This window comes from Cynocephalus volans, chromosome 4, assembly GCF_027409185.1.
Source record: "Cynocephalus volans isolate mCynVol1 chromosome 4, mCynVol1.pri, whole genome shotgun sequence".
Lineage (NCBI taxonomy): Eukaryota > Metazoa > Chordata > Mammalia > Dermoptera > Cynocephalidae > Cynocephalus > Cynocephalus volans.
Genome location: NC_084463.1, coordinates 104,221,981 through 104,248,349, shown reverse-complemented (window position 1 = coordinate 104,248,349; position 26,369 = coordinate 104,221,981). Strand labels below are relative to the sequence as shown.

The 26,369-nt window shown below is 36.9% G+C and overlaps 3 protein-coding genes across 3 annotated transcripts; 2 read left to right on the top strand and 1 right to left on the bottom strand.

Moving 5' to 3' along the window:
• The first annotated feature begins 1,780 nt into the window (after positions 1-1,780).
• On the top strand, positions 1,781-2,725 carry LOC134374567 (olfactory receptor 52P1-like). The gene has a single exon (XM_063092360.1). The coding sequence runs from the start codon at positions 1,781-1,783 to the stop codon at positions 2,723-2,725; it is 945 nt and encodes a 314-aa protein (XP_062948430.1).
• Positions 2,726-13,909: 11,184 nt separating this feature from the next.
• LOC134374779 (olfactory receptor 52B2-like) lies at positions 13,910-14,854 on the top strand. The gene has a single exon (XM_063092748.1). The coding sequence runs from the start codon at positions 13,910-13,912 to the stop codon at positions 14,852-14,854; it is 945 nt and encodes a 314-aa protein (XP_062948818.1).
• A 6,470-nt stretch (positions 14,855-21,324) lies between these two features.
• Positions 21,325-22,287, bottom strand: LOC134376314 (olfactory receptor 52A1-like). The gene has a single exon (XM_063094905.1). It carries the CDS (start codon positions 22,285-22,287, stop codon positions 21,325-21,327), a length of 963 nt encoding a protein of 320 aa, XP_062950975.1.
• Between the last annotated feature and the right edge of the window lie 4,082 nt (positions 22,288-26,369).

Genomic DNA, 26,369 nt, shown 5'->3' with positions numbered 1-26,369 from the left:
GTTCTGCATTTCCCTTATGATTAGTGATGTTGAACATTTTTTCATGTACTTGTTGGCCATTTGTGTTTTCCTTTGAGAAATGTTTATTCAGCCCCATTGCTCATTTTTATTTGGATTATTTGTTTTTCTTTTACTAAGTTGTTTGAATTCCTTGTATATTCTAGATATTAATCCCTTAACAGATGTATAGTTTGCAAATATTTTCTCCTATTCTGTGGGTTGTCTTTTCACTCTGTTGTTTCTTTTGCTGTACAAAAGCTTTTTTAGTTCCATATAATGCCATTTGTTTGTTTGTTTGTTTGTTTGTTTTCTTTTGTTGCTTGTGTTTCAGGGACCTTATTCATAAAGTGTTTGCCCAGTCCTACATCCTGAAATGTTTCCTCTATATTTTCTTCTAGGATTTATACAATTTTAGATCTTATACTTAAATCTACTACATATTTTGAGTTGATTATAGCATAAGGCTAGAGGTATGGCTATAGTTTCATTTTCTACACATGGATATCCAGTTTCCCAGCACCATTTACTGCAGAGTCTATCCTTTCCTCAATATATGTTCTTGGTGCCTTTGTTGATGATCAGTTGGCTATAAGTACAGGGGTTGATTTCTGGGTCCTCTATTCTGTTCCAGTGGTTAGTGTTTCTTTTTGTTTGTTTGTTTGTTTTGCCGGTACCATGCTGATCTGGTTAGTTTATCTTTAGTCAAAGTCTGGTAGTGTAATGCCTCTGGTTTTATTTTCTTTTTCTCACGATTGCTTTGGCAATTTGAGGTCTATTCTTGTTCCATATGAACATTAGAATTGTTTTTGTTTGTTTGTTTCTATCTCATGAAGAATGTCATTGGTATTTTTATGAGGATTGCTCTGAATCTGTAGATTACTTTGGGTAGTATGGACATTTTCACAATGTTAATTCTTTCAATCCATGAACATGGAATTTCTTTCCATCTTCTGGTGTCCTCTGCAATTTATTTCAACAGTTTTTTTGTAGTTCTCATTATAGACATCTTTCACCTCTTTGGATACATTTATTCCCAGGTACTTTATTATTTTGGTTGATATTGTAAGTGGGCTTTCTTTCTCAATTTTTTTTTTCTCCTTTTCCACTGTTGGTGGAAACACAACTGATTTTTGCATATTGATTTTGTATCCTGCAACCTTACTGAATTTGTTTATGAACTTAATGAGGTTTTTTGGTAGAGGTTAGGAGTTTTTCTATAAGGTCATGTCATCTGCAAACAGGGACCATTTGACTTTGTCTTTTTCATTACCTTTGCCCATGTGTCTTTTGGATGACCATTATTTCTTTCTCTTGCCTGCTTGGTCTGGCTAATTATTCCAATGCTATGTTGATTAGGAGTGGTGAGAGTAGGTCCTTGTTCCCACTGCTTTCAGGTTTTCCCCATTCAAGATGAAGTTGGCAGTGGGTCATCATACATGGCTTTTATTGTGTGAGATACTTCCCTTCTATACCTAATTTGTTGAGGGTCGTTATCATGAAGAGATGCATGATCAAGTGGGAATCATCCCAGGGATGCAAGGATGGTTGAATATATGCAAATTAATAATTATGATATACCACATCAACAAAAGCAAGGACAAAAGCCAAATGATTATCTCAACAGACACAGAAAAACCTTGTAACATTTCTAATGTGATGTTTTGGGATCTTCCAGATTTGTTTTCAATTTGTTTCTAGATTGGGTTGTAATAACCTTGACAGAAAACATTTGCCCTAAAATGGAGAATTCCATCCACAAGTGGCAGAGGATAGCATCACCATGGGACCAGCCAATGAATCTGAAATATGTCCAAACACCTTCTTGCTGATGGGCATCCCAGGACTGGAACATCTGCACATCTGGATTGGGATTCCCTTCTGCTCCATGTACGTGGTGGCTCTGGTGGGGAATGTGATCATCCTGGCTGTGGTGAGGGCAGAGCGCAGCCTCCATGAGCCCATGTTCCTCTTTCTGTGCATGCTCTCAGTCACTGACCTGGTCCTCTCCACATCCACAATGCCCCGCATGCTCTGCGTCTTCTGGCTTGGAGCCCACAACATTGCCTTTGAAGCTTGCCTGGCCCAGATGTTCTTCATCCACAGCTTTACTGCCATGGAGTCAGGCTTCTTCCTGGCCATGGCCATTGACCGCTATGTGGCCATCTGTGACCCACTGCATCATGCCACCATTCTCACCCAAACTCGCATTGTCAAAATTGGAGCAGCTGTGGTGCTCCGAGGAGTGGTATTCTTTTCTCCACACCCTATCCTGCTCCAGCAGCTGCCCTACTGCAAGACACGAATCATCGCCCACACCTACTGTGAATTCATGGCTGTGGTGAAACTTGCCTGTGTAGACACAGCATCCACCAAGCGATACAGCCTCAGTGTGGCCTCTGTCATTGGTTCCTGTGATGGCTTTTTTATTATCATCTCTTATATTCTAATCCTCCGCACAGTCTTCCGTCTTCCATCACGAGAAGCAAGTCTTAAAGCTCTCGGCACATGTGGCTCTCATGTCTGTGTCATCATGGTTTTCTACTCCACAGCTGTCTTCACCTTTCTCACCCACCGCTTTGGCCACAATGTGGCCCCACAAATTCATATTTTCATTGCAAATATGTACCTTCTGGTACCACCCTTCCTTAATCCCATTGTATATGGTATTAGGACCAAGAAAATTCGTGGTCATGTCCTTAGATCTTTAAGGGCAAAAGTTGCCTGATTATGCTGAAATTATTTGCAAAGCTGATATCCTAATATGAGGAAAAGAGGGAAAATAATTGATTCCTTTTTCATAAGTAACATTATATCAGACACTGCATGAGATTTTACTAAAGAAAAATGACTACATACAATAGAAATTCCACAAATCTGATGAAACTAGTACAGTAATATATTTTGCATGCACCAGGGTTTTACTTAGAACTTCTTAGAAGTTCTAACTTACTTAGAACTTCATGAATGGAAAAAGCAATTCTTTCTGCTTTTTGCTGCTAATGATCTGTGGTATACCTGGGGGGGGGAGGTCATAGCTTACTTTCAAATAGAGAACGATTCAAATAGGGAAGAAACCAATGACAATCTTAAAAAAAAATTGTCCATGAAGAATCTGTAACTGAAAAATTAATGATCACTTTCAATATTTTACAGAAGAGGCCATATAACTGGCTTAATACCCTCTAAATACATCAAATAATTTTGCATGTATTCATAAGAACTGATACACTGGATGAGTTGTCAAACAGTAAACATGGAATGGTTCAAAATTTCAACAATAGACAGGTCTCTAAAAACTATTGCTCATAGGATATTCTCTTCCCACCAAGACTAACTTTGTGCCTGCTATTGGTTTGTTACCTGAACTAGAATAGGACCTCTTTAAAGCTTCATCACAGCATCTTTGGAAAATGATAGTAATTTATGTTTGAGACACATACTTAAGAGTTTGCCCAGAGCTAATTTAGGCTTACTGCACTTGATTCAAATATGCTGGTCTTTGGTATTACATGCTTTTGTTAAAAGAAGTCTACTACTACAAACAACTCAGTTTAATATTTTTCATGATTATTTGACTGGCATTATTGAAAATAAAATTTAAAAATATAAATAGTTTTACTCGAAAACTTGAACATTTGCTCCTAAAAAAATGTGACTTCTTTCACTTCTTGGCTCTCACACAATGGAAATTACTGTAGGCACTCAACAAATACATGCTGAATTTCATTGAATTGATGTTCTCTTTTTAGTAATATACAATTTTTAAAGTATTATTTGCACCTTCTTTTTTTCTATTTTCTTTCTACTTAATCTAAAAGTAAATATCTGGACTTCCTTTCTATATTCCTCTTCCTTAGAATATGTTAAATACCATCATTCAAGACCTTATTATTTTTCACTAGAAGTACTTCAACTGTTTCTGCTGAAGTTTTCAAGGCATTAGTTTTTAATTACTATGTCCAGTGAAACCTCTACAATGAGATGACAGTTATCATCCTAAAATTTTAAACATTAAATGAAAAAAGAAAGCAAACAAAAAAACTCTGATTTTGTCAGACCCTTGCAAGATTCAGAATGGCAAAGCAAAGCTTTATGAATTATGTTTTCTCCTGTTTTTCCTGTTGCTGTTGCACATCCCATGCTCTCTTTGTCCTGAAGAAGTCTCACACCTGCATTCAAACAGTAGATCCCTTCACATCTTTATGCCTTTGCTTAGAATTCTCCTTTCTACCCCATTCTATTTCTTACCTGGAAAGTACTGGTTATTCTTCAGCATACAGCTCTTATATAAACTTCCCCATCTATTTGAAAGACGGCATTATTTCCTCAAATCATACTAACTAAAAACTTTCACTACCACTATTGTAAAAAATGTTATGATATACTGTAGTTAACTCTTAATATGGTTATTTTGCCAATTAAATGTTAATATAGTGACAGGTTAAATTGCTGACTCTAAAGACAGAGTACCTGGGTTCATTATTCATTTCTGTCACTATCTGTGTATACCCAGGCAAGCTGATGAAACTTCCTGGGCCTTGTTCTCACAGTCAATAAAATGGGGAATATAATTTTTTTCCCCTTAAAAGTTTTAAAGATTAAATGAGTAAAAGCATGTAAAACACTTATAATAATGCCACACAGTAAGTCCTTAACAAATAAAATTAGTTAAGATTATGGACTATCAGAACAAGTATAATTTTGTATATACGTATTATATGTCATACTTTGTGAGATACATATATATTTGTAATTTAAATTATGTAATTATCACAATAATCACCAGAGCAGTTTTTAGTCTGATTTTACAGGTGAGGAATTTGGACTCTTAGAGGTTAAATAATTTTTTCAAGGCCACATATTGACTTAAAGTGCAGTCTGGGTTTAAATCAATGCAAAAGTATTTAGTCCTATGTTGAGGGACTATCTTTAGTTCCTTTTAACCCCTAACACCTCTCAGTATTCTATGAATGTATGTGTTCAATTTCTGAAGAAATAAATAAAACCATAAGTTGTTTGGATCCATTGTCATATATTTTAGAATTCCTAATCAGGTGATAATTATAATTAAGGTATCAAAATTAAAACTATAAGAATATACTTTAATTACCTTTTCTAAGGTAAGTAAGAAAAATGACAATGACAGTAGGGACAGATCTCTTTGAGGCTAAAAAGAAGAAAATACTCTATGAAAATGTAGAACTTTGAGAATACCGCCACTATGTTGGATGTTTCTTGAGGATGAATTGCAACTCTGAACCATCAGGCTATATTTTCTTATTTGGAGCTATTATTAATCACAGAGTTTAATTATATTTTCTGATGAGAATAAAGGTTTATATGTTAGATTTAGCAATATGAACTACAGAGTTAGCATGCACAGGTTATCTACCAATGAATACTGTGAGGAAAATAAAGTAATTTGGTTAGGTCCACTGACCTCAGGTCTGGTTGGGTGTGGTGCAGAAAATTCTTTGTAAACAAGTTGTGTGGGAATAGAGTTAGTGCGCAAGTGCACTTGTGTATTTTTAGCTTGTTGCTATTCTTGTGTGTTCTTCAAAGTGTGAAGCAGTGGCTCTGAACTGCTGGTTGGCAGAGCTCACATCTAGATATAAAGCCTATTATTACTTCATCCATGGCTGCAAGGACCTTTTCCTGTTACCTAGCTCATAGACCTGCATGTGAAGGTTTTCTGAATGGGCTTGAGGGGTCTGTGAGACCTAGCCATAGCTCTACAATTGGGGTAGTCTGCAGCAGGATTCTGAGCAGGTACAGGAGCCAAAAGCCCCTTGTGAGAAGGAGGAAATGTGGCTACTCTTGAATATGTTGTGCTGCCCTAGGGCCACTTTCCTGTTGACAAGGATCAGGTTGCAGCTCACTATACTGCAAGTCAGCATAGACCAGGCACTATAGCAGAGAACCCCTTGGGAAGGGGAGGAAATGTGGCTATCCTAGAGTATGAGATGCCCAGTGGCCATTTTTATGCTGACCAGAGCCTGGCAACTTCTCACTATACTTCAAACTGATTGAGATTTGAAATGGAAAGCAGAATTGATGGAAGCATGGATAAATGTCCTGGAGGATAATGTGCAGTGACTGGCCATCCCGGCTTCTTCCACCAGGGAGAATGACAAACCCAGTGGTGAGTTGGGGGAGATCGTGCATCTCCAGGCATGACATGTTGTGCATCAGAAAGTGAAGCACAAGCAGGCTATGGGACCAGGTGGACAACTGGCAGGCAATCCACAGGTGACCCAATTCACTACCTATGTCCCGATACCCAGGTTGAATTGGTTGACTTGGGGAGAAGCTTCCAGCAGAAACAAGGGGAGCCCCTGGCTGCTTGTTCACTATGGTTATCGGATCTAGGGGTGGATAGTGTGGTATTCTCTGCTGAGAAGATGGAAAAATTGGCCTCCATTACCATGCACCCATCCCTGAGGCAGCGGCGACAGAATAGCAGCAGATACGCACAAGGGCCAGGTAATCACTCCTAATGGAATGGGTGAATGCAGCTGCCTGAATCATGTGGGCAAATGCTGGAGAACTGCCCCAAATTGTGAGTAAATGGCAAACACATGCTGAGTTAGTACAAATAATTTGGGAGCTGGGGATGCAGAAGTCTATGTTTAATGTGAACACTCGTGACCTGGATGATGAAAACTTTACAGGCAGCATGAGAGACATAGTGCTGCAAAATGCCTTGTCAATGCCCTTTGGGTCACTGATGACCATACTGGCCCCATACATTCGCCATCCTATGCATGAGGTAACAACCATGATCACCAGCTTGGGTGAAGTAGAGGAGAGGAGACAAGCAAAAGAGGTCCAAAATGTGGCTAAGACCAAACCCCCAAGAAATACTCGGGATTTTATCCTGAAGGGACCAAGCAAGACTAGCTGTAAGCAGATGTTGATAGCAAGCAGGGGTTGATAGCAAGAAAACTGAGTGACAGCCAAATGCAGTCCTGTTTGCCTTGTGACAACAATTGTGCCCTGAACAGCATTTCACTAAACATCCAGAAACAGGTAGCAAGTTACGCTCAGTGGATTTAAAGGACTTTTTGGTTGCTCCTGAGGATGTGGATGAAATGTTCCATTTCTATTAGGGAACAGGCCAAGGTGCTCATCTTTTGGGACAGGTGAGGACCAGAGACCTCATGTTGAATTGGCAATATATTGGTTGAGGACAAATGTGCAGCATATTTTGGCATTGGTGGATACAGGCACAGAATGTAGCCTGATATATGGCAATCCAGATAAGTTTCCAGTAGCCACAGTTTGTATAGATGGCTATGGAGGACATATTACTGAGGTCAAGGCTGTGTCACTGCCATTGAGCATAGGACAATTGCCCCCTCGTGTATATACTGTATATATATCCCCAGTAGCTGAATACATCTTGGGTATGGATGTACTTTATTGCTTGTACCTGCAAACAACAGTTGGAGAGTTTCAGCTGCAAATACGGACAGTAAAACCTGTGTTACATGGATATACTAAACATGACCCACAGGTGTTACCCAAGGCAAGACGTGTAGTTAATTTAAAGCAGTGTCACCTACTGGGAGGACATGTAGAGATAGGTGCCACTCTATTGGAATTAGAGAAAGTTGGCATTTTTAATCCAGCTCATAGCCCATTTAATGATCTGGTATGGCAAGTGAAAAAGCCTGATGGTATCTTGAAAATGACTGCAGACTATTGAGAACTAAACAAAGTAGTGCCTCCTTTGCATGCAGCCATGCCTTCAGTTCATGACTTGATGGATCAGCTGATGACTCAGTTGGGAACTTATCATTAGGTATTGGACCTTGAGAAAGCCTTTTTCTCTATTCCAATCTTGGATGATAGCAAAGATCAGTTTGCCTTCACCTGGGAAGGAAGGCAGTGGACCTTTCAAGTATTGCCTTAAGGTTATCTACATAGCCCAACCATCTGTCATGGTTTAGTGCCTGGGGACATAGCCAAGTGGACTAGGCCCAGCACAGTTACAATGTTTCACTACATTGATGATGTGTTGTTAACCTCTGATTCTCTTACAGATTTAACCCAGGCAGCTCCAACACTGCAAAGTCATTTGGAAAAATGTGGCTGGGCCATGAACACAGACAAAGTGCAAAGACCAGTGCTGTCAGTCAGATTCCTAGGAGTGGTCTGGTTTGGTAAGACAAGAGTCATCCTAGAAGCTATTCAGATAATGTATGGTACCAATAATCCTTCTGTCTTTTCGCCCATAGTGCTCTGGCTGCAGGCACCAGAGTTGACTGGGTTCATACATTCTTTCATGTGATCAATGTGTCAGCCTACTGAATACGCACTGAACTTCCCATCAGAAATGGTTTCCATGGAAAATCACACCAGTGATAGCTACAAACCAGACACTTGTAGCTAATAGATGAAAGGATAAAACTACAGAAGTCTTAAGGACAAGCCATAAGGCATATTGAACAGACAATAGGTTATATGAATGTAAGGGTCATTTATCATCGCTAAGGGAATATCGCAGAAGATTCTGAAGGTATAGATTGTATGGCAAAGGACCCTGAAGGGGTGGAATGTGAGGAAAATGAAGTAGTTCAGTAAGGCCCCATTACCTCGGGTCTGTTTGGGTGTGGTGCAGCACATTTTTTGTAAACAAGTTGTTTGGGAGTAGAGTTAATGTGCATGCACCCCCATGTATTTTTAGCTTGTTGCTATTCTTGTGTGTTCTTCAGTGCATGAAGCAGTGGCTCTGAACTCTTGGTCAGCAGAGCCCACATCTAGAAATAAAGCCTATTATCACTTCACACATGGCTCCAAGGACCTTTTCCTGTTACCTAGGTCATAGACCTGCATTTGAAGGTTTTGTGAATGGGCTCGAGGGGTCTGTGAGGCCTACCCCTAGCTCTACAAATATCAAATTGTAAATATTCAACACCATAATTATCAATAACAACAAAACTAAATTTCACCAAAACAGCATGTTACTGGCATAAAATGAGACACGTAGATCAATGGAAGAGAATAGAGAGACCAGACGTAAACCACACTCATCTAGAGCCAACTAATTTTTGACAAAGGGGCCAAGTACACACAATGGAGAAAGAACAACCACTTCAATAAATGGTTCAGGGAAAACTGTATATCCACGTGCAGAAGAAAGAAACTAGATTCTCATCTCTAACTATACACAAAAATTAACTCAAAATGGACCAAAAACTTAAATGTAAGTACTCAATCTATAAAACTACTAAAAAAAAACATAGGGGAGAAGCTTTATATGACATTGATCTAGACAGGGATTTTTTTCATAAGACCTCAAAAACATGGGCAACAAAAGTAAATATAGACAGTTGGGATTACACCAAAATAAAAAGCCCCTACAGCAAAGGAAACAATCAACAGAACAAAGAGATAACTTAGGGAATGGGAAAATACATTTGCAAAATATACATATGATAAGGGGAAATATGCAATATATATAAAAACTCAACAATAAATAAATAAATAACCCAATTACAACATGGGCAAAAGACTCAGACAGAAATTTCTCAAAAAAGACATACAAATGGACAACAGATAAATGAAAAAATGTTCAACATCACTAAACACCAGAAATATGCAAATCAAAAGTAGAATGAGATATCTCCTCCCACCAGTCAGTATGGCTATTATCAAAGAAATCAAAGGATAATAAGTGTTGGTAAAGATGAGGAGAAAAGGGAACTCTACATACTGCTATAAATTAGTAAAGCCACTGTGGAAAACAGTATGGAGGATCCTGAAAAAATTAAAAATAGGACTACATGTAATTCAACAATTCCACTACTGGATATATACCCAAAGGCAATAAAATCAGTATGCATAAGAGATGTCTGCATTCCTATGTTTATAGAAGCACTATTCACAGTAGCCAAGATATGGAATCAACCTAAATGCCCATCAACAGATGAACACACAAAGAAAATGTGGTATATATACTCAATGGAATACTACTCAGCCATAAAAGAGAATAAAATCCTGTCATCTGTGACAACATGAAAGAACCTGGAAGACATGATGTTAAGTGAAATAAGCCAGGCACAGAAAGACAAATAGCAAATGATCTTACTCATATGCAGAATGTAAGAAACAGTTCTCAAAGAAGCAGAAAGTAGAATAGTGGTTACCAGAGGATGAGGAAGGGCAAGGGTAGGGGGAGCATGAGGAGAGATTGGTCAATGGGTACTATGAGGAAAATGGAGTAGTTTAGTCAGGCCTCCTCATCACAGGTTGTGGTGCGGCACATTCTTTGTAAACAAGTTGTGTGGGGGTAGAGTTAGTGTGCATGCACACCGTGTATCCTTTGACTTGTTGCTATTTTTGTGTGCTCTTCGGTGTGTGAGGCAGGGCTCTGATCTAATGGTCAGCAGAGCCCTCATCTAAAAATAAAGCCTATTGTTTCTTCACCCACGGCTCCAAGGACCTTTTCCTAGTACCTAGCTCATAGACCTATGTGTGAAGGGTTTGTGACCCAGTCTGGGCAATAGGCTCGAGGGGGTCTGTGAGCTCCAGACCCAGCTCTAGCTCTACAGTTACAAAACAATTTAGATAACAGAAATAAGTTTTTATGTTCAACTGCATAGTAGGGAAGCTAGAGTTAACAATATTTCATTATATATTTTTAAAAAGCTGAAAGAGGTTTTTGAATGTTCTCATCACAAAGAAATAAATGCTTAAGAGATAGATGTACTATTTACCCTTATTAGATCACTGCACAATGGATACATGTATAAAAATACCATTTTGTCCCCCATAAATATGTGTAGTTAAAAATTTAAAAATGCATTAAATTCTAACAGAGAATATATGCAGCTTTTTTTTATAGATTCACATACAAATAATTATTTATGGAGTGGCTAAAATGTGCCAGGTTGTGCTAGATTCTGATAAAAGGTGAGCAAAAGAGAAGTCCATGACACAAGGAGCTTAAATTTTGGTGGAGGTGACAAAATTTAATCAAGTGATAACTTACATGCATAATCACACCAGATATGAAAGTGCTATCAGGTAGTGATGTGAGTTTTTAAAAGGGCACTTAGTGTGAGGTTCTGACCTAGTCTGGGGAAATCAAGAATAGCTTGTTTCTAAACATCTCTTCTTACCCACATGTGCTAGGATTTGTTCCCCAGAATATCCAAGCTAAGAAAAACACTTTGGCTAGGAGAAAGGCCACTGGGGACCCAAGAGAGCCAATATAAACCAGCATAAATCTAACTCAGGGTCACACACTCCATCTTTTTCTGGAGATCATCACATATTCCTCAAACTTCAAGTGGAATTTGCTTGTCCCAGGCCCATTGTGACCTGACACTCAACCATTTGCAGGTACTACTGCAGGAAGAAGGAAAAAAGTGGGAGGGGGGAAAGACCAGAAAATCCTGGATGCAACAAGTCATGTAGGAAAGAAGATTCTCACATCTTTTGAATCGAATGCCACTGCCACTAACCCTTATAACTTGGGTTCTGCAGTGTTTTAGAATTATTAATGACATTCTTTGGAAAATAACAAATATATTTCAAATTTTTATTTCTGAGTTGATGGTGTCTTTACATATAGTTAAAGATGGTATAGTTGTTATTGTCTGTTGTTTCTGGTAGCTCAAGCAAAACCCTCTCATGCTGCTTAAAGATCTAATAATATCCTAATGCCACCACTACATGGAGAGTTTTTATCTACAGTATTCCTGATAGATGATCATTCAGTTTCTACCTGAAAATGCTGCTGATAGTGAGCTTCTGGTTTCACAGGGCTGTTTTGTCTGTTTGGAAGCAGCTCTTTGTGATAGGACTCTCTTCCCTATTGAACCAAAATATACATTTTTAATTTTTTTAGCACCTTTTGTTTGGCCAGGTGTCTACTCTTGGTAACATTAAATACTTTTTCCTTTTAGCACAAAATTAATCTAAAAATACTGCAGGGCAAAATTACCAGAATCATCAAATATTTCTTTTGTGTCAATTCCAAGACTATTCACTATCTTAGTCACAGCTCTTTCCAAGAAACAAACAAATCAAAACAATCATTATTTCTTATATGTCTTACTTAAACTTTATACTTCATAGAGAAGAAAAAAATCTGCATCAGAGCACCAAAATATGCGAAGAATTATGCCAGAAACACGTACGTGTTATATAACATTGGAATTTAATGGTGGATTTAATCCTCATTGCATGATTTTCAAGGTATACCTCATTTCATTTTTTTGAGATAAGAGAACAGGCTCAAAGCCTTAACTACTTTGTCAAATTACATAGAATAAGTAGCAAGGCTGAGAATGAATCTGAGACACGGGTTATCCCAAAGACTTGGCTATTTTCATTATACAATTGCTTTCCAAAAGATCCACCTATCTTTCAGTTGTGGGGTGCCTTTTACTAAATGCAGTTGACATACAAAATACTTATATCTGAATAACTCAATTTATGATGTATAAGTGGTACAGTACTGTTACAGCAGATATGCCACTCTGTTTGGGCTTTTACATATTTAGGATAGAATAATTAACAAAAATTTCATTCAAAATTTATATAATCTATGTCTAATTTTGTTTTTATTTTTGTTTTAAAGGCTCATATTATGGCTGAGATAAAAATATATAATTATTTAGAAGAAACTTAGAAGCGATGCATTGGTATTAAAAATAAATTGTAAACATGCTAAATTAAAAGATGAGATGAAATTGCTACATATATTAGTAACACTAGTAATTCAAATTCATCAACAATTAAAACAAAATAATATGACACAATATTAATATTAATATGCCTTTGTTTTGAAAACAACTTTGTGGTACATTTTTCCATCCTTTATTTTAAACTTATATTGAAATTTCTCTTTTTCTGTGATTTTCTTTTACAATTATTGTATAGTTGGAATGTTTCTAACAAAATTAGGAGTATAAACCTTAATAGTGAAATTTAATTGCAATCATATAATTTTTAAAAAGTCTTGTTTCTATACCTATATTTTTGTATTTATTACAAATATTTTGGTTTCTTTTTTTAATATACCGATTAAGTATACTCTTTATTCTATGGTTTTCATCAAATAATTTGGAAATTTGTAAATATGTACTTCTATTCTAAAGAGATTTGTGGCTTAAAATATTTAATAAATATAATAAAGCCACACTCCTATAGAAATATGGGTTACCATTAACCACCAAACCCTGCTTTTCATACAAAAACACACAAATACATATATATACAGAAAATCATTAATTTACATTTACCTTTACCCACTCTCCAACCAGGCTTTATTGGATAATCTAGAAACTTAATACTAAATTTTTATCTGTCCACTTTTGTCATACAAAACATCTTTTATTCCTCCAGAGTACAATAATGCTTTCCAGGAATATGATTAGCAGATTTCCTATGTCCTTTGTCAAAATGAACAATTTGTAACTAAATATTCCAGGAAAGAATTCCAAAGCACCAAGTCTTATCCCAAAAACTGGTGACTCAGGTATGATTAAATTCAGCTTCCTTGTCTTGAGTGAAAATCATGCTTTCTGGCTCATTCGTACCTAACTTTCTGCTTGTAATGTTAAAATACTGTCCTGCCATGTTCAAATGCAAAAATTGAATATTAAATAGGATCAGAGCCATAGGAGAATTTAAACTATGGAGTTGATATGTGTTTATTAAGAATTTATTTCTGAGACTACTTCTCTCTCTTGCAGAGTAAATAGCCTAGAATTATCTTCCTCTTCACCCCAAATAGCTGAAGCATTCATTTGAACATTAGTTTACATAATATAATCATAATTATCACTTTAAACTACTGTAATGACTAGCATTTTGTAGGTGCAAATAACGCAGTAGTTTCAAAATGTTCTTTGTTTTTCCCTATGAATCAGACCCTGAGGAGCTCTGGTTAAGGATGTCTTCTTGCAATAACTCCATTCCTCAGCCCTTGATATTTATCCTGGCTGGAATTCCCGGCCTGGAATCTTTCCATGGCTGGATCTCTCTGCCTTTTTTCTTGGTATTTGTCATCACGGTCATTGGCAATGTCACCATTATATGCATCATCCGGGTGGAGATGAGTCTTCATGAGCCCATGTTTCTCCTCCTGGCCATGTTATCAACTGTTGACCTGTGCCTTGTCACTGTAACTGTGCCCCGCATGCTGGGTATTTTCTGGATGAATGCCAAGGAAATCAGTTTCAATGCCTGCCTCACACAGATGTTTTTCATGCCTTCCTTCTATGTCATGGAGTCTGGGATCCTCCTGGCCATGGCTTTTGACAGATTTGTGGCTATCTGGTACCCTCTGAGATATACCACCATCCTGGCTAACAGCATGCTTATAAAGATAGCACTGGCTCTTCTGGCAAGGACAGTGGCAGTGCTGACCCCAGCACCCATCCTGGCAAAAAGACTGGACAGATTCCAAACGCACATCATTCCTTACTCCTACTGTGCCTACACGCCTGTGGTGCTTATAGGCTGTGGAGACATCTCTGAACACATTACCTATGGCATCATGGTTATCGTAGCATCTGTGGGATTTGATCTGTTTTTTATCGGTCTGTCATATGGACTTATCCTTCATGCTGTCTTTCGGATACCATCTTGGGAAGCACGGGGAAAAGCTCTCAGCACATGTGGCTCTCATCTTTGTGTCATTGGTCTGTTTTATTTTCCTGTTGTCTTTTCTGTCCTGGCCCAAATTTTAGGCTACGATGTGGCTCCCCATCTACTGATTATCATTGATAATCTCTATTTCCTGGTGCCTCCCATGTTCAACCCCTTGATTTATGGTGCCCGGACCAAGCAAATGCGGGAGTGGGTATTGCGGATCCTCCACTGTCACGGAGACTGAGGTTTATAACTTTGGGGGACAGGAGACCTGGAAAAGTGGAGCTGGAAGTCACACTAGGTGGGAGGTGGAGATCACTCCTGCCAGGTTTGGGGCCTCATGGGGAAAGGAATAACCAAGTCAAGAGAAGGACTTAGCCAGTGTGGGAACGTAACTGGGTTATGTTCTTCCTGTCAAGATACAGCTGTTATGAAACGCTCATAGCCAGAACCCTCCCCAAATGCATATGCCAGTAATAAATGAGGATAACATTTTACTGTTAAATTCATTATTTATCTAATTACACCACCTCACATAATTTGGAAACACATTTTTCAAGTGAGGTAAAAATGCAATTTGGGCCTATATTCTCAAGATGTATGGGCAACCGTAATTATCCAAAGGTTTTCCTGATTTAATTTTTTCTCTTTTACATTTATGTTTTATCCATTTCACCACCACAAAATAGTATATTATGGAAAATAATTATATTTAAACTAATATTCATGAATATTTAAATGTGTTCCCTTTCTCTGTGTAAACGGTATTAAAAGAAAAAAATAATCTTTAGTAAAAATAACAGATTGGACCTGAGATGTAGGCATTTTATAAATAAATTTTTAAGAAGATCTAATGAAGTTATTTTTTTCTCTAGCTTCACTTTTCCTTTTTACTTACCTGACTTCATATATTTTTACAAATTTAAGATGCCCAAATTTAAATCTTAAATCATGAATTATGTCTGTGCTCCAGAAAGCAAATTCTAAAGCCGTGTGAACCACTTCTCATATGCATCTTAAACTTAACACTTGCCAAACAAATTCTGTTTTTTTTTTCTTCACATTTTACTTTACTGTGGTAAGAAATGGTCCAAGTTTTCAATCTATATTTCTAAGCCTATAAGTCAGGGACCTCAAATATTCTTTTTTTCCCTCTTTTTAAAATAAATGACACTAAATTAATTTTACTGAATGTTACATTATTAAATTTACATATATGTCAAGATAAAGATCTTGGCTAATCCTAACACAGAAGCAAATTTACACACCCGTATTTCACTGTTTATGTTGATATTATTGTAAAGTTTTTTTATCCTAGCAAAATTATTAAAATGTCATATGCTTATTGTTTCTATTAGCAAAAAGTATTTATTAAACATATAATTAGGCCTTGAAAATAGAAGTATAAGCAGAATAAAGAATGGGAATAGAATTGTTCATTTTTGCTGCATGCAAGAATATGAAATAAAATTTAATCTCTACCCACACAAAAGCAAGCAATATTTTTTAACCACTTTATGATGGTGTGTTTGACATTTTTAAAAATGCTGTATATATTTAATGTATACAAGTTGATGGATTTGGAGATAAGCATACATCTGTGAAACCATCACCAAAATCTATGCCATAAGCATATCCATCACCTCAGAAAGTTTCCTCCCATCTTCCTTTTTTATTATTATTGCTGCTATTATAACTATTATGTGATAAGAAGACAGGATAAAAAGCTTCTTCACAGCTGAAGAAACAATCAAAAAATGAAATAGCATCCTATGTAAATATATTTGTAAACAATATATTGATACAGGGTTAATGTACAAAATATTTAATGAACTTCTACAACTCCATAGCGAAAAACACAAATAACTTGCCTAAAAAATGGGCAAAGGAACTGAATAGACATTTCTCCAAAGAAGACATGCAAATAGTCAACAGTTAAAAGGTGCTTAGCATCATTAATCTCAGGGAAACGGAAATCAAAAGTTAGGATGACTATTATTAAAAAGTCAAAGGATAACAAATGTTGGCAAATATGTGGAGAAAAGGAAACCCATATACGTCGTTGGTGGAAATTTAAATCGGTATAGCCATCATGGAAAATAATAGAGGTGCCTCAAAATGTTAGAAATAAAACTACCATTTCACTTGACAATCTCTTTTGCGTATATCTCAAAATGAAGTAAAAATCACAATCTCAAAGAGGTATCTGCTCTCCTATGTTCAGTGCATCATTATTCACAATAGCCAAAATATGGAAGCAATGTAAGTGTCCACTGACAGATGAATGAATAAAGAAAATGTGATACCTATGCTGTGAGATTAGGGTCCAATTTTATTTGTCAGTGTATGGATATCGTTTTTCCAGTACCAATTACTGAAGAGACTGTTCTTTCCCCATTGTGTATTCTTGGCACTTTTGTCAAAAATAAATTGAGCTTAGATGTGCAGATTTATTTCTGGGCTCTCTATTTTATTTAATGTCTTCCTAAATGTTGACAAATAGATGAATGAATAAAGAAAATGTACTTTATACAGGTTATGGGATATGATTCAGCATTACAAAAAGAAGAAGGTCCTGCCATTATGACAACATAAATGAACCTGGAGGGCATTATGATAAATGAAATAAGCCAGACACACAAAGAAAAACACCACATGATACCACTTATATGAGGAATCTAAAATAGTCAATCTCACAGAAGCAGAGAGTAGAATGGTGGTAGCCAGGGGATGAGGAGAGGGGGCAATGGAGAGGTATTAGTCAATGGAACAAAGTTTCAGTTATGCAAGATGCATAAGTCCTAGAGATGTGCTGTACAAGATAGTGCCTATAGTTAACAGTAAGGTATTGTATACCAAGGATTCTTTTCATTTTGAGCTATCTCTGTCCTTTTAAGTCTAACCTAGCAAAGCTTCTGACTAACAAGAGGTCATAAAAGGGCAGGCTTTTATTCAAAGGCTTTCTTCTACTTTAAGAGTCTATAATATCTGGAGAAAAAGTGAATGAGACACTGTTTTACGGTCTAAGTCAGAAATCCCTGTAAACTTTATGGTTTCTATGAATTCTACTTGAAAATTAAACACTGATTTCCTTAACTCATAATTTTCTATGCATATCCTACTCTGTGGCACTTTCTGGAAATTCTTTTCTTCAAATCCATTGGTTCATTTTATACATGTACAAAGGTACCTCAAAATGTTCTTGGAAAAATAGAATCAAAAGGTAGTATAAAGGCCGACCCCGTGGCGCACTCGGGAGAGTGCGGAGCTGGGAGTGCTGCAGCGCTCCCGCCGTGGGTTCGGATCCTATATAGGGATGGCCGGTGTGCTTGGTGTGGCTGGTCACAAAAAAAAAAAAAAAGGTAGTATAAATATTTTCATGAACTTTTTGAAGTACCCTCACATACATATATGTGTTTTCCTACCTTAACAAAGGTGGCAGTTTTGTCCATTGTTCCACTATCACAAAGCAGTGGCTCCTTTATTCTCTGGTACACAATAACAGTTTTATCATTCTCTTTAGTTTTCATAAACAGTTTCATTTGTACTTTTCAAGTTTTTGCCCACTGTGCATTATGAAAAGCAATTCTGCATGTCTTAGACTTGTTCTACTGGAGAATCAAAATCCTGACATCATTTTTTTTTATTTATTATTTATTTATTATTTATTTATTTGTTTGTTTGTTTGTTTGTTTGTTTATTGCATTCAACTACTATTGCATAATGCACCACCCTAACACTTAGTGGCAGCTATCGATGACAATTATGACTTTTTTTCCTTAACATTCTGAGTATTGCTTGAACTCAGCTGTGTAGTTCTCACTTGCAGTCCCTCAAGCAACGGGGCTGGATATTCCAGGATTCGTCTTCACTCATATGTCAGGCACCCAGTCCATCTTCACACTGATGTCCATTCCATCAGAGTACCCTGAGGTTCTTAGATGATGGCAAGAGAATAGGAAAAAAAAAAAAAAAAACTATTACATCAGTTAAAGACTCTGCCAAGAACTGGCACAGATTGACTTTTGTTGCACTCTTAGCAGTTGCACATCCCAATCCTATTGAAAGGTGCAGAGAAGACGTATTCTTGGCTGGAGAGTAGCAAGACCACATAGAAAAGTATGTGATATGGAAGATACACACTTATAGCCATGCTTGGAAAATATAGTTTGTTACTCTCAGTTTTCTTTCCCTCCCATAATAAATTGTTCTTCAGTTTGTATCTCCTCTCTAAAGTTCTTTATTATGACCCCAACCTTCTCTGTCACTGCTCACCAATGAATATTTTCCTGTGCTCCCCGTATCAGCTCTCATACATTTGGACCACTCTCAATTTTAGAAATTAAGTTTTTTTTCTCTAAAAATTCCAGGGTAACCAAAACACTTTGGCTTATATATAGTGAGACTTATAGGGACTCATGAGAGCCAGGACACACCAGTACAAATCTCTCTTACTTTCCAAGACAATATGTCTAATTCTGCACAACAGTTCCCTCCCGTAATTCAAAAGGTTATCTTTTCTTCTGGCCCCTCCTGTACTGCAAAAGGACTCTTGATCCACTGCAAGTAGTAGTCCAGAAAAAAAAGGGTGAATTGAGCACAGGTATGTTATGATAAGTCGTGTACAAAAAAGAGGTATTCAGATATTTTCACTAATTAAATACGCCAACAAACATTCATTCATCAGTTCACATTCCCAACTACTAGAAACAATTACTGTAGTCATTGTTGCCATCTGCTTCTATATCGTTATCTTTGGAATATGATATCTTCACTGTATGTGTTATGAATGGGTGGTATCTTTATTTAGAATTAATGCAAATAAAGTTATTGTAGACAAGTGTTCCTGATAGTTCTGACTCAACCTAGACACTGGTACTTAAAGCTGCTATGATAGTCTTCTAAACTCACCTGCCACATAATATTTTCACTTTTACAAACCATTATTGAGTCACTTTTTTATCAATATACAATATAGTTGATTTTCATGGCCCTTTACTGATTCCTCCCTATCCCCTCCCGCTCCCCCTCCCTCCCATCAACATCATATCTGTTCACTTGTCTTAACAAGTTCAAGGAATTGTGATTGTTGTGTCTTCTCCACCATCACCCCCATTTGTTTGTATATTTATTTATTTATTTTTAGCTCCCACAAATAAGTGAGAACATGTGGTATTTCTCTTTCTGTACCTGACTTATTTCACTTAATATAATTTTTTCTAAGTCCATACATGTTGCAGCAAATGCTAGTATTTTATTCTTTTTTATAACAGAGTAGAATTCCATTGTGTAGATATACCACATTTTCCTTATCCACTCATCTGATGAAGGACATTTGAGCTGGTTCCAACTCTTGGCTATTGTAAATAGTGCTGCAATAAACACTGGAGTACAGGTATCCCTTCAGCATGATGATTTCCATTCCTCTGGGTGTATTCCCAACTGTGGAATAGCTGGGTAACATGGTAGATATATCTGTAATCGTTTGAGGAACCTCCAAACTATTTTCCATAAAGCCTGCACCATTTTGCAGTCCCACCAACAGTGTAGGAGGATTCCCCTTTCTCACTTTTTGAAAATTATTATTTATAGAGGGATTTTGTTGTTCACACGAATATACGGGGGGGTCAGTTTGTTTTTATAGAGTTCTTAGAAATAACGAGAAAAATTTCCATTCTTTTCCTCATCTGATCCATAGATATATAAAATACGCTGTCCATAAAAGAACTACAATTTTTCTGGCACATTTTCCTTTTCAAAGTATCTCCTAATTATCTTTTGGCAAAAATAAGTTTATAGAGAGTTGCAGCACTACACACACAGAGAATGGGCTTCTTCCAGGGCCATCACAAGCAGTTCCAGGCAATGGCAACTCTGCAAATTTGAACTTCTTGCTTACCCAATAAAAGGACTATATTTGTGCAGTTAAATAAAACCAAGTAGTACATGATTGGAATATTAATACATAATCCCCTACTGAAGAGTGATTTGTATATTTCAATCACTGATGAAGGCAGAAATAAGCCTGCTTTCTATGACGTGGGTCCTCAAGGATGTCAGATTCACACACACCTGAACGTACCTTTCCATATCTACATGAGGTCTTAGGATAGTGCTTTAAAAGCTGAATTAAAATTATTGTAAATAACATTTCATCATCTGAAGTAAAATTCATTATTCAAATATCACAATTGCCATGACTTCCTCTACAAGGACTTCCCCTGATTCCTTCTAAAATCTAGGTTACTTTCTTCTCACAGGTGAAACAGTCTATTGCCTTTATCTTACTGTATCCTAAATAACATTAAATTACATTTTCTTAATTTTTTTTCATCATCACTATACTGTGAACCTTTGAAATCATGGAATATGACTTTGTTACTGTTGCACATCCAAAGGAAAAACTGCCTCTTGGTATTGCAGAAAGAGACAATAGATGTGAGAAAAGGGAAGGAAGAAAAAAAGAGAAATTAGGGATGAAGGGAAAAAAGCAAAAAGAAAAGAGGAAGAGAAAAAGAAAGGGAGAGATGGAAGGATGACAGGAATGTATAACACACATGTGTACTTTTCACCCAAGCTTATCTCATGATTGCTCTTGTTTTGGGAATTTCTTAGAGGCAGATCATTGTAATGTAAAAATCTCACCAAAATAGTCATGTAGTAAAACGAGTTTCCATCTTAAATTGGTAAATGTATATTTTTTCCTCTGACATATTATTTGTTCGATTGTTGCTGGACGTCGGTCTTCAGAATTAAAATCTGAGCAAACCGCTTGCGGAACACTTTGGTCTTCATACCATAGACAATTGGGTTAAGAGCAGGGGGCACAAGCAAGTAGATGGTTGACAAGAGGATGTGAGCATAGGGTGATATATGACCGAAACGGTGGCTGAAGAAGGAAAAAAAAGCAAGAATGTAAAACTCCAGGAAGACAACAATATGAGCTATACAAGTGTTGAAGGCTTTGAGTCGTGCCTCTTTCTGGGGAAGACGAAAAACAGCATGAAAAATCAGAATGTAGGAGATGAAGATGAAGATCATATCAAAACCTAGAATTGCAAAAGCCACAAAGAGCCCATATGATTTGTTAATGTGCACATCTTCTGCAGCCAACTTGACTACAGCCATGTGCTCACAGTAGGAATGCACAATAACCACGGAGTGAAAAAGTTGCAGTCGTTTGAGTAGAATAGGTAAAACCCCAACAAGCACTGTTGCCCGGCATGCCACCATCAGCACCACCCAAACTAGAAAGAAAGGTGTGAGGATGGATGTGTGTCTCAAAGGATCACAGATGGCAATGTAGCGGTCAAAGGCCATGGCCAACAGGGTACCAGATTCCACACCTTGCAAGGCATGGATGAAGAAGAGTTGGGTGAGGCAAGCATCAAAAGCCATGGAGGAAGCACCAAACCAGAAGATGGCCAACATCTTCGGAGCAATAGCTACACAGAGACCTAGGTCAGTGGCTGCCAGCACTGCCAAAAAGATGTACATGGGTTGGTGTAGACTGCGTTCTGTAGTAATAATAATTAACAAGAAGATATTCCCCAGCAGAGCCACCAGGCACACACTAAGGAAGGGAAACCCAATCCAAAACTGCACATGCTCTAGTCCAGGAATTCCAATCAGGGTCACTGTCTGTGGATTCAGATACGACATGTTGCTGGATCCCATGAGGCTGGTAAATCCTGTAGTCACCACTGATTCTGATACCTATTCAGAGAAAAATTATCGAAGGTAAGGAAAAGGGGTACTCTCCTCATATTTTCTCTCAGAATTTGAAAAGCATGGATGGAAATATAAACATGTGGCTTTGAATTTGAGGGTATCAATTTAGGTCAATATCAGAGTAGAGCTCTGATATCTTTTAAATATCTTCTCCCAAAGCCAATGTAAGTATTTGTGAATGAGGAACATGATCCAGTGTTTATCACATAGAAATCACAGAAATGGAAACTGATTCTATAAGCATTGATTCTGCTAGTCTTCAGAGTCTTCTCAGATGGTGTCACAGATGCCAACATTACTTTTTTTGTCTCTATCTATCTCCAAACTACAGACATATTTCAGAATTGTGGGATATACCTGTGACACTTGAAGTCATAGTACAGAGCCCTGTCCAATTAGCTCAAAGCTTGGAAACATCAGAGGGTGGCAGTCTCTCCCAGTACTTCCAATTTCTCTGGTTTAGGGAATAAAATACTTCCACTCACATTTTAGGAACTTACCCTCAGATGGGCAAGTGAGGAGGTATGCTGTTTCATATAAGTTGAATTACCTCTGTGAGGGCCAATTATCCAGGTTCCTGGAAGCAATATGTAGGAGTTATTCTTGTATCAATAGTGGCTGAGCATGTTTGATTCACTGAATTAATTCTGGTCCATGAGTCTTCAAAGTGGTTGTGTAAGCAGAATGGCACGGAAGCTGAAGTAAGTACTCACAGATCTTGAAGACAGATAGGAGGTCAATGGAATAAAAAGGGACCATAAATTTGCATAGGATGCAGGCCACAAAATCTGGCCTATTGTATAACTCCTGTACCTTAAATATTCTGATGATATTAATTTGTCTGGAAATGGAAAAGGGCAGTCCTCTTCTGTTTACAACAGAGCTCAACCTAATTTAGCTGTCTTTTTTCATTTTACTATTACCAGTTGGAGGTGAAAATCATTTCTAACACATTTGTGTATATGGACCCGCTTCACCCCCACGCTAGACTTCTGATCTTTTTATAACTTGCCTTCTCTCTTTGCCAAACAACTAACTGAAGCTTAAAGCAACCTTATATACATTCTCATTTTTTATTTTTTATTAGCCATTCCAAAAGCTTAGCATTATACAAAAGTTTTATCACATCTTGCTTATGATTATGTCACAGCCAAAATACATAGACTAAATGAGATTCTATATATTTTTCTTTGAAAGGAAAATAGAGAGGTACTTCTGTGAAATTATAGAGGAAGTAGAATGTTTCACAGACAGTAGGAATACATATGTGTATATAACTAGAAAGTCCCCAACATAATAAAATATAAAATGTTTTAATAGTTGATGGAGACTAAGAGAACTTGTTATATGAACTTCAGCAGCCATAAAAGTCACGAGGCAGTGGCCAAGGAGACAAAGAGGTAGGGGTCAAAACAAGTAGAAAATCTGTGAAAAGACATTCCTTTTGATGTCCATATAAAATGAGGTTAGGTGGAGAATGCGGTGGATTCCTTGAAAGTGACTGCTGATAAATATGAGCACATTTTGATACAGTAGCACGAGCTGTAAAAGGCAGAGCCTTAAAAGACCACAAAAGACAATACATTCTAGATAATTATTTATGAATTGCCTGAAAATCTAAGAATAAATTTAAAAATTAGCTCTAGTCCTACCATAATATATGATGATGCACTAACCACATTCATTTTCTTCTACATAGTACAGTGTGTAAAATCATGGGAAATTAATTTAGAAATATAAAGTATTATGTAAAACTAGCTCCAATGTTTACCTTACTACAAATGGGAGAGAGGAGATAATATCATTTAACTCAACTCATTAGATTGATGGGAGGACTAAATAAGATTGTATTTTAAAGTCTCAGCACAAAGTACGCAAAAGAGTGAGCACTCAGTTTCTGATACCTAGGGCTTGTCAGACACTGCAGAGAACTTCTGGAAAGACAGAGGCAAACTACTGCCTTCCTGAGAAAATGTAAAACCAAAATACAACAATGGGGAAATTTTCCAAAGAAAGAGTTGATAAACACTCCATTAAAAGATGATTTTTTTGGAGCTAATTGATTTTTCTCAGTCAAATCTATAAGATTGGATGTTCATATAAGCCAAACAAATAATCAATATCCCAATAGAAAAATGAATCCCCAATCATGTGTAGACCATGGTGGATTCAATAAATTCCACTTATTTAAACTAATCTGGCCATTTAACATGAGAAACAATCCACTCTCCTTTAAAATTTTACTAGTAAGTGGAAAAAGTATGAATAGGAACAGAAAATTTTTAAAAAGAGTTTATTTTAAAAATTGCTTCTGTAACAACAAAGTATGCATTTTATGCAACTTAATTTTCTATGATAATCAGATCAGAAAATGCTCTTTTTTGGTTTCTGAATGGAAGAGTAGGAGAGAAAACTAGGAAGATTATTTAAATGGAGGTAGAATAAAGTGTATAAAAGAAGAAATAACAACACAAGATGTTAGTATCCGTGATACAGAGAACATTGGATTTCAGGGGACGCGAGATGAGCTATGGTCGCTGTGAGAGTAGGACCAGATAAGAAAGCTACCAAAGACAACAGGGTGTTCCTATTTTTAACTTTCTCATCACATCTTTCAAGTCCTACTCAAACTACACAAATACAAGCACACACATATACACACCCCCAACTCTCTCTCTTTCTCTTATTATTTTTAAAATGTAAATAAACCAATCTTAGAACTACTTTGTAGGTTAAAATTAAAAGAGGATCCTGAAAACCTTATTTTCACCATGCTCTTGCTACTAATTAACTGGAGTGTGTCTGTTAAGTTTTCGTCACACGCAATTAAAAAGACAGTACTAAGCTACCGTTGCATCTCTCCCATCTCTATATGACATCAATCTAGCCCTTGTCTCATATTGTTGATAAAAATAAAAATAAATAAAGGTAAAATCTGAGGCCCATAGTAAGAGGATGGCCATGCCAATGACACTTTGTTACAGAGAGATACAGGATTAAGATCATCTGACTCACTATCCTTTCCACTTCCTCTTAAAATTTGCTGCAGTTAGAAGCCCTTGATCATATGTGGTCCTGACAAACAGAGAAGAAACTCACCCAGATAAACAGATAGCTAGCTGAAATGTAAGAACAATTGATGGAACAGCTCTTTTCTACTAGATTTTGGATTTGGAAAGGTATTAATAGCAACGGGTCTTTCATCATCTGTTTCTTTTCTCAGCATTTCTTAGAATCTGAGCTGATCCCAGGGCGATGCTACAGACCTGGCCCCAAAAGAGGTCATTACACTTCTGAGACTCATCCCTACTTTACAGGAGAAAGATACCCATTGCTTGAAGGCACATAGACATAAAGAGCTCAGTTACCTCAGAAGAAGTTGTTTCTAGGAAATGAGAACCAGGAATTATCAAATAATGGGTTACTTTCAGAGCATGATGGATTTGAGATCATTCAGAGTGTGGGGAAAAAATCTGAAATATAGGGAAATTGTAGACTGGAAAGACAGGAGACAGACATTTAGTCAACTTTCTGGGCTATAGCCAGGCTTATAGGTTAGGGAAACAAAATAGTATCATTTATCATTGTAAATATAATGCTACTATGGCTTCAATTCATATAGCTACAACAACTACTATTATTATTACTACTACTAATCAATTCTTTTGAAACCATTTGGCACTTTGCAGCCCCCTCCACCTCCAAAAATAGCATTTTTATCTCCTTAGTGGCAAAATACTGCAGACTTTTCCAGTTGAATAGGGCAATTTGAGAATGCATTTTTCTCTGCTTTGTTCCACTTTGATACCACTTAGCACCCATTCATAGAAAATATTTATGGAATTTTGTAATGACTACTTGTTTAACTCTACTATCAGAGTATTCTACTGAAAAGCTCTAGGTGTTATTTTCATAGAATATTGGGGAGTATTTCAAATACGGTGTTGGTATGCAAACCACAAAGTTATTGTAATATTTTCTTTTTCTTTTCCATTTCTTTTCCATTGGATGCTATTAATTGCATGTGA